Source organism: Lathyrus oleraceus, chromosome 2 (genome assembly GCF_024323335.1).
Source record: "Lathyrus oleraceus cultivar Zhongwan6 chromosome 2, CAAS_Psat_ZW6_1.0, whole genome shotgun sequence".
Taxonomy (NCBI): domain Eukaryota; kingdom Viridiplantae; phylum Streptophyta; class Magnoliopsida; order Fabales; family Fabaceae; genus Lathyrus; species Lathyrus oleraceus.
In genome coordinates, this window is record NC_066580.1 from 468180171 (window position 1) to 468193572 (window position 13402).

The window sequence follows — 13402 nt, forward strand, 5'->3', positions numbered from 1 at the left end:
CATTATGTGTGGTGATTGTGACTAGACTTTGTGTCTTATGAGCATTCTAGAACAAATTCAAAGAATGGAAATAAGAAATATATATAAAGGGCTGAAAGCAACTCAAAGAAGTTTTTAAATATAACTTATAAAAATTGATACACTTTTTAGCCAACCTCACTAATTAAGGTCTCACCTATAGCCATCAATCAATTAATCATGTCCCTTTCAAACAATAACATGTATTATCATTCTTCTATTATTACTCAAAACTCACTTTCTTACTGTAAAAAAAAGTTGAAAAGATTCTAAATCCAACTGGCTCGTGACCCCGACAATTTCATTTCTCCTATAGTAATACCATTCACTTTCTCTCACATTTTTCTACTTAAACCATATAATTCACTCTCACACTTCATCTTATATATTCCTCCTTTACTTTACCTTTACCTCTGCAAAAAAAAACATCAAATGTCTCAGCTTAATCTTTTACTAATTTGGTTACTCTTGTTAACTCTATGTCTTCATTCATGTCCTACTTATGGCCAATTAAGTCGACACCACTACAGAAACTCCTGTCCCAATGTTGAAAACATTGTCAGAGAAGCTGTCAAGAAGAAATTTCATCAAACATTTACAACAATTCCTGCTACGCTTCGTCTCTTCTTCCACGATTGCTTTGTTCAGGTAACTATCAGTTGATCAATTACATGCATTTGTAAAAACCCTTCTCTAATTCATGTTTGACAGGGTTGTGATGGTTCTGTTCTTGTGTCATCTACCCCACATAACAGAGCAGAGAGGGATCATCCTGATAATCTTTCTTTGGCTGGAGATGGATTTGACACAGTTATCAAAGCTAAAGAAGCTGTGGATGCTGTTCCTTTATGCAGAAATAAAGTTTCATGTGCTGATATTTTAGCTATGGCAACCCGTGATGTCGTTGCATTGGTTTGTTTGTTTCTTAATTGGTTCTAATAAAAATTCATTTAATCTACGAAGCAATGGATAAATGCGTGTTTGATGGCTGATACGTGTCAGCGTTTAAAAATTATATCTAACATTTTTAAATAATTATGTGTCTGATGGTATAGGATTAGTATCAATGTTATAAAATTACATTTGATTTCTGAATAAATGTGTCTGGTGTCTGATACCTGATCTGAAATTACCTATTTTAGGCTGGTGGACCATACTATGAGGTTGAATTGGGGAGATTTGATGGGCTAAGATCTAAAGATTCAGATGTTAATGGGAGGCTTCCTGAGCCTGGATTCAACTTGAATCAGCTTAATTCTCTTTTTGCAAGGAACGGGCTTACACAAACAGAAATGATTGCACTTTCAGGTAATGCACCGCTTGGTTTACACTTTTTAATTAAATGGTGCTGGTCAAATTATAATTCTAAACAGATGTTATCATGATGCATGTTCTATGTTCCCTGTGGTTGCCATTATAGTACCGTTTTAAACTCACTCACAGGATTGTCCAAAGCATTAGCAAAACTTGTATAGTGACCACCATAGAGTTAATTTATTTAGGCTCACACACATAAATAGGAAAAAAAAGAAAAGGTAGGAAGTCAAAAGATTAATTATTGCTATTTTCTTGTATAAACCAAGTGACAAACATCTAACAAGTCGATATTGTTAGTTGAACTAGGTTTGTATAGATCAATTATTATTGTTATTGAAATAATTAAATATTATTAAATTTTATATGTGTACTTAAATGTTTTGAATTTGTAGTTGTGACCCTATACAAAATTATCAACTTCATGGATAGTAACTAAAAACTAGGGTGGAAAACAACCCACCATTCAAAAAAATCCATAAATAGAACAGAGGACATAATTGAGGGTGTTTAATAGGCATGTTGACTTTGCATTTTAAAAATTTAAAATTTAATTTTTTTTTATTAATATTTACATCCACCAAAACTTGAAAAAAATGAAACGACAAACATATTAAAAGACGAAGATCTAAAATTTTAATTTGCATCGGAAAAAAAATTCAGATAAAATAGACATTACCTAATTTTGTCCTAACCAAAACTATATCCTAAAATTTTCAAAGACATATTATGTATAAACCATCTTAAATTTTTTTTGGGAGATTTTATTTAATTTAATTATAATTCAATTGTTACATATAAATAAATATTTTATTTTATCATAGTTTAATGTGATTTTTTAGATCATGTGCTATAGTCCATATTTTATAGAGTTAAAATAAAATTTTAATTTTATTTTATACATTTGTGGGTTGGAAATATGCTTTGGTTATAGGTGCCTTAAACTCAAAATATTTATGTCAAATATGTTTTTGGTTAAAAGTGTCTTAAACTCAAAATATTTATTTCAAAATAAGTCAACTCAATTGTGTTTAAATACAGATAAAATATAAGTTCAAACATATAACATTTGATTTATTTATGTATTATCTTAGATTATTTGATAAAAAAAAATTTAATTACATTAAATTAAATAGATCATTTTTACCTTTTTTTTTCTCCTACTTTTTCAATTTTTAAATCTTATTTTTAACCAACATTTTTTTTTCTTTTATTTTTCAATTTCAAAATCATTCCCTCTTTATATTATAATTTTTTCCACATTTTTATCATTATAAGATGATCTCAATCAGATCTTACAAATCTTTTTCAACCTAATCAACGAGATATTAAAAACTAAAAAGTTGAAGGAGCTTTTATTGTCCATGTAATAATACCCAAGAAAATAGTATTTCTAATGGTTGTCGGCAAGAAATCCAATTTATATATATTAAAAAAAGTGAAAGTTATCATCCTTGAAATTTTGGAAAAGATTACCATACACACACTTTGGATTCTTTCATAGTTTCATTGATTCATTCCCTCTACAGGTGCACACACTGTTGGTTTCTCACACTGCAACAAATTCTCCAACAGAGTCTACAATTTCCACTCAAAAACTCGAGTGGACCCTACACTCGACCTACAATACGCAACAAAACTAAAATCAATGTGCCCAAGAAACGTTGATCCAAGGGTTGCAATAGACATGGATCCAATAACTCCACATGCTTTTGATAATGTTTATTTCAAGAATCTTCAAAAGGGAAAGGGATTGTTCACTTCAGATCAAGTTCTGTTCACGGATTCAAGGTCTAAAAATGCAGTGAATGCTTTTGCTAGTAGTAATAAAATATTCCGTGCTAACTTTGTTGCTGCCATGACTAAATTGGGAAGAGTAGGGGTTAAGAATTCACAGAATGGGAATATTCGTACGGATTGTTCGGTTATTTGATTTGTGTATTACAAGTTGAGATAATGTGGACGGTATAATTAATGTCTGATTTATGGAATGTGTTTGATGTAACATCTCATCTATTTGGTAAACTGAATTGTTGCATGTTTTACTATTTTTAAAATGTAACATCTCAAAAACCATATTATCAGCCAAATTAAATTATGTAGAATTGCGTCTCATTAAGTTAGTTTAAATGACAATTGCGTATGAACATCATACTATAGAGGTATAAGCTTGAATATGCAAGATTCTATTTATTCATCTAAAAAAGATAAAATTCAACTATTAGACATGAATAGTAAGGTACATATCTATAAAGCAATACTGATTGCTAAGAGCTATAAGCAGATTTATGGTGTAGATTATGATGAAACTTTTTCATCAGTTGCAATGCTTAAATCTGTATGGATTTTATTTGCCATCATTGCACATCACGATTACGAAATATGACATATGGATATCAAGATTGCTTTCCTTAATGGAAGTCTTCTTGGGGATGTGTATATGACACAACCCGGAGGATTTGACATACCAGAAGATATGCAAGTTACAGTGATCAACCTATAGATTGAAGTAAGCTTTCAGAAGCTGGAATCTTCGTTTTGATGAAACGGTAAAACAATATGGATTCATCAAAAACGAAGATAAGCCTTGTGTTTATAGGAAGGTTAGTGGGAGGATGATTGGCTTCCTAATATTATATGTGGATGACATATTACTCATCGAAACCGATGCTCATACCTTGCCACAAGTGAAAACTTGGCTAGGAAAATGTATTTCTATGAAAGACTTGGGTGAAGCAGCCTATATATTAGGAATTAGGATCTATAGAGATAGAACATAAAAGTTGTCTGACCTAAGTCAGATTACATACATAGACAAAGTGATATGACACTTTAATATGCATGATTCCAATAAAGGATTCATACCTATGCAACATGACATGTGTCTATCAAAAACATAATCCCCTTCAACTAAGGAAGAAAAGGATCGCATGAATAAGATTTCATATGCATATGCAATATGATTTATCATGTATGCCACATTATGTACTCGATTAGATGTCTTGTATGCATTAAATACAACGAGTAGGTATCAATCTGATCTCGGTGATGCTCATTGTGTAGATGTCAAGAATATCCTTAAGTACTTGAGAAGGACTAATGACTCATTCTTGATATATGGAGGTCAGTAAGAGCTCTTTATAATTGGATATATTGATGCTAGCTTCCAGACAAAAAAGGATGACTTTAGATCACATATGTTTATGTGTTCTGCTTAAATGGTGGCGTTGTGAGCTGGAAAAGTTCAAAGGAAGATACAGTTGTTGATTTTACAACCGAGGCCGAGTACATTGTTGCCTTAAATTCATCAAAGGAAGTTGTTTAGGTCAAGAAGTTCATTAGTGAACTTGACATAGTCCAGATCTATGTAGATCACATTGATCTCTATTGTGATAACAATGATGCTATCACACAAGCTAAGGAGCCTAGATCTCACCAATGATCCAAACACATACTTAGGCGATATCACCTTATTTGAGAGATAATAGATATATGAGGTGCGAAGATATGCATAGTACCAACACTTGACAATGTCGTTGACCCACTGATAAAGCCTCTTGTGCAACAAAAACATGATGGTCAATCTAGATCAATGAGTATTAAGGGTATATCTGATTAGCTCTAGTGTTAGTGGAAGATTGTTGGTGTAAACCCTATAGACGAATAGTTTTGTTACTTGTATCGGATTATTTATTAATAATAAAAGACATTTCTTTATCATGTTTGTTTTTCTAAAATAATAAAATACCTATAATGGTTATTCAGTTTAATGAAATATTAAGTGAGACTTAATCATGAGATTATATTAAACATAAGGACAATATTCTTAAAGTATCTGTAGTCGAGTTTTATTGTGAAGTGGGATGACATTAAAACATTGAGACCATATATGTGAATAGACTGATGATCACATCTCATGGATCAAGGATAAAGAGTTATCAAGTATTAACATATGTATGAATATTAGTAGTAATATTTATACCATATTGACCCGCTTTGAGAATACTATATAGACTATTTTGCAAAAGTGTCATAAGTTATTCTCATGATGATAGTGGTGTATACCACCATTCGGCCTTAAACCACTATGGACCCTAGATGTGGAGTCAAATACTTTATTGTTGATCAAACATTGTCCGTAACTGGATGACCATAAAGATAGTTGATAGGTACTCCACAAATTATTTTAGGGGACATGAGTGACCTATATGAAATTTTCCCATCCTACGTAACAACATTTTTTTTCTAGGGGTCCAATATTGAACTGGACAAGGATGATATTGTCTATGCCTTATGTTCAATATAGACATGAGGGCAAAAGGGTGGTTGTACATAATAATATTATCACGAAAAGGTTTTGTCAAATCAAATGACATTTTCCTGACATAGGTAGTAGTATTGTGTTGCTAGATACCGCTCACTGTTTATTATATTAAATATCTTATTTAATATAATTGTCAATGTCACGATAACCTTTAGGGTCACACACAAAAGGACATATTAGTGAGAGATAGAATAAATAGGAACATTGTAAGTTATGGTGTACGTGAGAGAATTATGAAACATCGTAAGATACAATGTACTTAAGTAGAATATGGAACACTGTATAATATACTAATAATAATAGTTATTATTATTATTATTATAAAAATAGTTATTAAATATAATAATAATAAAAATATGTTTATTATAATAATAGTTATTGCAATAAATTGTTATTATTATTATTATATGGTGTAATTAAGTTGGGTTTCTTCAATTTATTGTCCACATAACTGGTTCTATAAATAGAGTCATTGTGTAGAAGCTAAAATACTTGATGAAATTAGGTTTTGAAACCTCTTTGTAATTTCTCTCTCTCTCTCTCTCTCTCTCTCTCTTTCTCATTTACTAAAAATATTCATTCATAATAGCTAGCACTGAGATTGAAGACACTATGTTCGTGTAGACTGGATAGATACGTTGACCATCGTTCATCACTTATGATCATTCATCTGAATCTGCATCAAAGTTTTTAATCACCACAAGAGGTAATTGTTCTTTCACTAATCATGCATCATTCGTAAGGATCAACTAAAGGAAAAAAATCCCGCTGCATTTTGAATCTCTTTTCCCCTTCAAATACAGTAACCAACCAAAAATGTGTCGAAAAAGAAGTTGGATTGTGTTTAGTGGGGCAGTAGTACCAAACAAGGGCTTGTAGTATTTGATAATTGAAATGGTGGGCTGCTTGAAACAAGTAAACTCGTGTCAACAAGGATGTCTACGACGTATTTGCATTGACAAAGATGTATTCCTTTTACTTTGTAAGTTTATTTGCTCCTTTGTTTTCTACATTTTATTGCTTTAGACTTTGTTTGTTTTGTGGTAGCTTTTTCAAGGGGTGAGGGAATGGTAAGTGTGTAAGGTTGGCCCTTTCACATCTCACTTTCTTCTTCGTGTATCTATGTTCATTGATTTATACTATCAGATACTCCATCAACCTTATTCTAAATAAGTAGACATGCACATCATTCCTTTAGGTAAATGATATCTATTTAGGAATGCCTTCAATCTATTCCGATTCAATTGTATTTGAGAACTATGATGTCGTCGACAAAGTAAGGGGTCCTCCTTGTGCTTGGAAGGTCACCATTCCTTGTTTTACATACAAAATGTGTTAAATTTTCCTCATCTAACCTTTCCTATGATCGACATGGTTTTTCTAGAAACGGGTTTCTTCATTACTTAGTGTTGGCACCTTTGTAGTTGCATCATAATTGCTGGACATTTCTTAGAGCTTTCCAATTTGTATGTGGATCGCGAGGATTCTGTCAAAGTATTCTTCCTGTCCCTTTGGGTTTATTCATTTCAAACAGACCCTCGTATTTTTGGATGTGTTGACTAAATCTTTAAAGAACATTAAATTTGTTATGTGGTGATAAAGCCAATTACGGTTAATGTTCGTTCAAAAAAATGTGATTGCAAGGAGAGATCCTCAAATATTTTATGTGAACTTAAGTTTCCTATATGTTGGATTTATGATTTATATGGTCAAGGGAAATAAAATACTATCTTCAAATTCTTAGATCTTTCTCAAGGGGAGGGAAAGTTTAGCTTCCGTTAAGAATCATGTTACTGGCTTCATCCAGGTTCCCTTTTATGATCGTAAGTCTAAGACTTATAAAATGTGGGATCGGTGTGTGGTTACTTCACCCTTTAATATAATTTCCAACGTCACGAGAACCTACAGGGTCACTGTTGACTTCTCGATAAGTGTACCGATAATGTCTCAGTAATAAAAGATATCGACTCCATAGAGACTACTATTTAACAAGACAATATTTGTGCAAGTCTAAAAAGTAACAAATGAGGGGGGTTTTCAGGTTTGAATACGAAAGATAAAAGTTGTTATCAAAAAAATGTGAGAGCAGTCAAATTTTGTATAGAATCCCTTATTTATCCCCTATAGATGTTTCATGCATTACATGAATGAGAAATTCGTTATATTTCTACGACGAATTAACAAGACCACTATACCCAATCCCTTGGTGTATAACTCACTAATTCTGACTATAGGTATCCCTTATAAAGCTGTAAAATCAGTCCAAAACACGTCAGAATAGGCCCTGAAAAGAACATATTATGCATGTGATACTGATAATATAACTTTATCATGCGCACAATGATGCGCGTGATTATTCCAGTAGCTGCACGTTTTTTGTTCCTTTTTCCACCAGATTTTCCCTAAGTCATTATTTCTTCATACTTTGTCATTTTTGCATATTTCTTTGGTCTTTATTCTTCATTTTTGCCCATCTATTACTTGTTTTGCTCCATTTCTTCGACAAAAAACATGCAATGACGAAGTGTCATCACAACCCTAAACTTGAATTGTTGTTTGTCCTCAAGTAACTTGCCTTCACTGCAAATTCCAAATAGAAAAACAAGTTACAACAATAACAAGTGAACATCATCATATGAAATTTGTCTTACCTGACCAGCATTCTAGATTCCAAATGCAATCTGGAAAATTCAGAAAACATCCTCAATTTTTGACAAGTACTCACCCTATCTCTCACCTCACAATGACTCACTCAATTGATAGAGCAGTCTCTCAATCAACATGCAAAATAGTTTATACTGAGTTTGATCATGTTCTAATAGAATTCGTCAAAGAAAACAAAACACACGCATTTGAGGGATTTTTCTATTATAACTTGCCTTATGTTCGAGTAAGACATTTTTGGGAAATAGGCTTAAGCCATTGGAGTTAGGTACCTAGTTCTCCTATTGTATCATACCATTTTTTCCCGATCAATGGTACTAGAGATATCGCTATTGTGGTCCTCAATACTCATTTGCATTCTTTTTCTCTTTTTTTTTCTCTCTCTCTCTCTCTTTTGAAGAATTTATCATAACTTCTTGATCTTCTCTAAAAAAATTGATTTTTTTGACCAATATCTCTAGTATCCCAAACCCAAACTTAAATCTTGCTCCCTTCCAAGAGTAACCCCAAACTTATTTTGTTTCATACATCTTTAGAACTAAAAATTTCAACCTAACTTCAAAGAGAGGGTGGAAATATGATCTTTCAAGTCATAATAAATAAGGCTAAGTCACCAAAAGAAGGGTTAAGCTCAGAGTGGTTAGCAAAGGACTTTCCATATTACTACATAGTGGTTTTAAAAAGGCTCAGAGTTTCTAGCAAACAACTTCCTCTATGTGTGTAAATCAAACCAGACAAATTGAATCAAAAATAGTTCAAATCTGATAAAGCAATAATGTATGGATACACTTAATGAAAGGAATAGTAAACAGTGGAAATAATTTGGCTCAAACCTTACTAGTTGAGGTATCTGAGATTGAGTACAAGTCTATTAATTCCTTTTTCATCATTTGCTTTCAATTCGTAAGTCTCTTTCCTGATGATCAAGTTTCACCTGATGGTGCTTTTGGTTCATTTGTTCAATGCAAAAGTTGCAACTTTTGTAAATCTGAAAGAAAGAACAATAACAACTCATTCATTAAAGACAAATATGATTAGATTATACAATGGGGAATAATACTTATAAGTGTTATTACTCTTTGTTGCGCATACATTAGAAAATAAATAAAAAAACTTCTAGAAATTAAAAAAATTGGTTACGTGTCTTCTTTAGATGTTTTAATCAAATAAAATAAAACTGAACTAAAGAAAAACTTTACTGATGGGTTGCCTCCCACCCAACGCTTCTTTACCCTCATTAGCTTGATGCTCCATGCCTAAGGCACGTCAGACGCAAGGTATACCCTCATGCCGAATACTTGTCCTTTATTCCTTCCTTTGTCGTCCTTGATACCTTTATCTTCCATCTGGTAGCATGTTTCCATATCATTTGCTAAGTTCGCATATTTCCAAATCTATCAACGATTTCCCGGTCACCAAGAATGGGCGTCCGAGAATAATTGAGCCACGTGTGTCTCCCTTCATATCTACCACCACAAAATCTATATGAAAAACTAAACCATCGACATATTATTTACCGTGAAAATTGGTAAACTGATAACATGAAATTATATCACATTTTAGGACTTAATTCAATTAAATTATATTATTATTTACTTTAATTTATTTCATTTTATCAGATATTACGCGGTATTTCCTTTCTATTTATCTCAGGTAGTCTATTTGAAGCAAAAGTAAAAAAAAGGAAGAAAAGGAGGTGCAAAAAGAAGTTTTTGGAAACAAATAGCAAAAGCCAAGCCCAGCCCAAAGAAGGCACAGGCGTTGTGCCTGTGACGAGCGTCACAGAGGCTGTGACGAGCGTCATGCTGTATACACTTGTGTGACGAGCGTCACACATTGTGTGACGAACGTCACAACATTCCCCTACATTTTTGCCTTCAGAGACGTTGAGTCCTATTTGCACACTGAATCCTATTTCCACGCCTATCCCTTCGTTACGTGAAGACCCCTTGACGCGGACTACTTCTGAAGACCGTTACGGAAAGTACCAATATAAATACCAGCTTTGCAAACCCTTCCACGGTTCCATGCTTCCAGACTTTTTCCAGTTCTCGCTTTTTCGCATTTTTCTTTTTCCAGCAGCTTAAGCATATTCCTTATAGTACTTCTTTTATAATTTTTATATTGTTTCTTTTGCAATTCTATTTTCTTTTCTAGCACTTAATTAATTTTTCGCACAATAGTTTCTACACCGGAAGCTATTGTGTACCTTTTACCGGATCTAACCTTACGTTAGAATCTAGTTTTTTTATTCCTTCGCTTTATTTTTCTGCCTGATTGAAGAACTCAAGAACAAATCCAACCGGTCTGTGGTGGAGTGTTCAAGACTGCTATTTAATTATTCAGGTTCTTTATTTATTTGTTGAATTTATATATGCTTGTTTTTATTATTAATTTATACTGCTTGCCTGCGATGAATCTGTTTATGCATGCTGATTATTTGGATCTGTTGAGTATGTCTGGCTAATTTATTTAGATATCGGTATGTAAAGTAAGCGGAATGAAGAAATCAAAACTAAGTTGGTTTAATTAAGTTTAAAATGAAAATCATTTTTTTACGGTCTCAATTTACAGGTTTAATAACAAAGTTTTTGTACGAAAGTAAAAGACATAAAGAAGTTAAAATCAATAGAGCGAGAGTTTGAGGTTTTGACTGGACAGTGTAAATTGGACATTAATTCTAGATCAGGGCGAGAGCAATTTCTAGAGTTAATTAAATTCTAATCTTTTTCAAAAAGTATTTTTAAAGATTGAATGTGAGGACGAGAGTTAAGCATTTGAATTTAATTATATAACCTAAGTCAACAGAGCGAGAGTTTGAGATAAGGGTGTTTAAACGATTAGTGTTTTCTTAAAAAGAGTTTCTACGGATTCTATTGTTTTCAAAAAGTGGTTTTTGACTTAACTATGAGTGACAGCTACGTTAATATAAAATCATAGTTTATTCAACAGAGCGAGAGTTTGAGATAAAACTTTTAATCAATAGCGTCAACTGAAAAGATTTATTTTAAAACCAAGAAACCAATAAAGAATTGATTCCCTAATTACGACGAATTACATACCGATATCCGCTTATTAGATATTAATTTTAGATCTTATTTTAGTTTTAGCTTTTTCCCCCGAAAATCAAAGTATTACCTGCCTTAGCTTTACGAAGTAACCTTAGATAACGGTATATCGATTCATAAGTCCCTGTGGGATCGATATCTTTTAAAACTACGCGATAGAACTGTGCACTTGCAGTTTGTACCCCAATTCGACTCATAAAGTCGAGCGATCAAGTTTTTGGCGCCGTTGCCGGGGACTTTTATTTAGTCGATATCGTAACTCTTCTGTTACGCTGTAGAGACTAAGGCTTTTCTTTTTCTTTTCTTTCTTTCGTTGATTTGTATGCCACGCACTCGCTCACAAGGCGAGCTGTTCTACTTACGAATCAACGATATCGAACTATATCTCCGAGTCTTACGACGAATTCGGGAATATCGTGCTGCAAACAATCTACCTCCTGTAGAACTTCCTGATTTCAAAAATATTTTCCCTTCGATACCCGAGATGGCAGAACCAGCTCGTGCTCTTAGAGATTACGCCGCTCCATCGCAAGATGAACCGCATTCAAGTATTGCTCCACCCGCAATCGAAGCAAACAACTTTGAACTCAAACCTTCACTATTGCAGGCAGTGCAACAGAACCAATTCTCTGGAAATCCTACCGAGGATCCTAATCTTCATTTATCCGTATTTGTCCAATACGCTGATACTGTTAAAGCTAATGGTGTCACTTCAGAGGCAATTCGACTTCGTCTTTTTCCTTTCTCACTAAGAGATAGCGCTAGAAGATGGCTTCAATCTCTTCCTTCCAACTCAGTCACCACATGGAACGAGTTGAAGAAAGTTTTTCTTGCTCGATATTTTCCGCCAAGCAAAACAACTATTTTAAGAGCCCAAATAAATGGATTTAAACAGAAAGATAACGAGTCTCTTTTCGAAGCATGGGAAAGATACAAAGACATGATGAGACTTTGTCCACACCATGGTTTAGAAGACTGGTTAGTAATTCATACATTCTATAATGGTCTCCTGTACAACACGAGGTTAACAATAGATGTCACCGCAGGTGGTGCACTAATGAACAAACCTTATGCTGACGCTTACCAACTTATCGAAAGCATGGCTCAAAACCACTATCAGTGGGGAAGCGAACGAACAATGGTGGAAAAACCTCAAACGAAAACTGGCATGTACGAGATAAGTAACCTTGATCATGTTAATGCAAAAGTGGATGCTCTGGTCCAGAAAATTGAAAGTTTAAATGTATCACCTCCGGCCACCGTAGTTGCCATAACTCAGAATTGCGAAGTCTGTGGAATCCAAGGTCACACTCCTGCAGATTGTCAACTCCTAACAGGAATCCAAGCGGAGCAAGTAAACTATGCTCAAGGAAGCCCCTACTCGCACACCTATAACTCAAATTGGAAGAATCATCCCAATTTTTCATATAAGAGTAATAATGCTCTATACGCACCTGGACAATCTCCAAATCAAGCCCCAGCTATACCTCCGGGATATCAGAAGCCGACCCCATCTACATCTAACAATAACGCCCCTAGGAAATCCAACTTGGAAATCATGATGGAAAACTTTATAGCTTCTCAACAGCAAACCAATAAAGATTTCTTAAACCAGAATGCACACACTGGCGAACAAATTAAACAACTAGCAAGTAAAGTAGATGCCCTGGCTACTCATAACAAAATGCTGGAAACGCAAATATCACAAGTAGCTCAACAACAAGCGCCTACTGCTGCCCCAACTGGTACATTTCCTGGCCAACCCCAACCTAACCCAAGAAGCCACGCTCATGCAATTATACTGAGAAGTGGAACGGAAGTGGAAGGACCGTCTGACCCAAGGATAGAAAACCAAAACTCTAAAAAGTCAACTGAGGAAGAAAGTGAACCTAAGGAAAAGGAAGAGAGTAATAAGGAAACCGTAGAAAAGAAGGAACCTTATGTACCTCCACCACCTTATAAACCACCTATCCCTTACCCTCAAAGGCTTATTAAAACCAAAGATGCGGGCCAA

At 33.8% G+C, this 13402-nt stretch overlaps 1 protein-coding gene and 1 non-coding gene across 2 annotated transcripts; one reads left to right on the forward strand and one right to left on the reverse strand.

Annotated features, from left to right (window-relative positions):
* Window positions 1–288: 288 nt before the first annotated feature.
* On the forward strand, window positions 289–3437 carry LOC127120460 (peroxidase 51). The gene is made up of 4 exons (XM_051050894.1): window positions 289–666; window positions 730–930; window positions 1161–1326; window positions 2862–3437. Exons 1-4 carry the CDS (start codon window positions 451–453, stop codon window positions 3263–3265), a joined length of 987 nt encoding a protein of 328 aa, XP_050906851.1. The 5' UTR covers window positions 289–450; the 3' UTR covers window positions 3266–3437.
* Window positions 3438–12250: 8813 nt separating this feature from the next.
* On the reverse strand, window positions 12251–12357 carry LOC127124083 (small nucleolar RNA R71). The gene has a single exon (XR_007803721.1). It is a non-coding gene; the product is annotated as a small nucleolar RNA R71 (small nucleolar RNA).
* Between the last annotated feature and the right edge of the window lie 1045 nt (window positions 12358–13402).

What these genes read in the sequence shown, in the direction of transcription:
- LOC127120460 (XM_051050894.1), top strand. Translation starts at nt 451, where the DNA reads ATGTCTCAGCTTAATCTTTTACTAATTTGGTTACTCTTGTTAACTCTA. An exon ending in CCCGTGATGTCGTTGCATTG is followed by an intron (nt 931 to 1,160) that starts GTTTGTTTGTTT and finishes TACCTATTTTAG; the next exon opens with GCTGGTGGACCATACTATGA. An exon ending in AGAAATGATTGCACTTTCAG is followed by an intron (nt 1,327 to 2,861) that starts GTAATGCACCGC and finishes TTCCCTCTACAG; the next exon opens with GTGCACACACTGTTGGTTTC.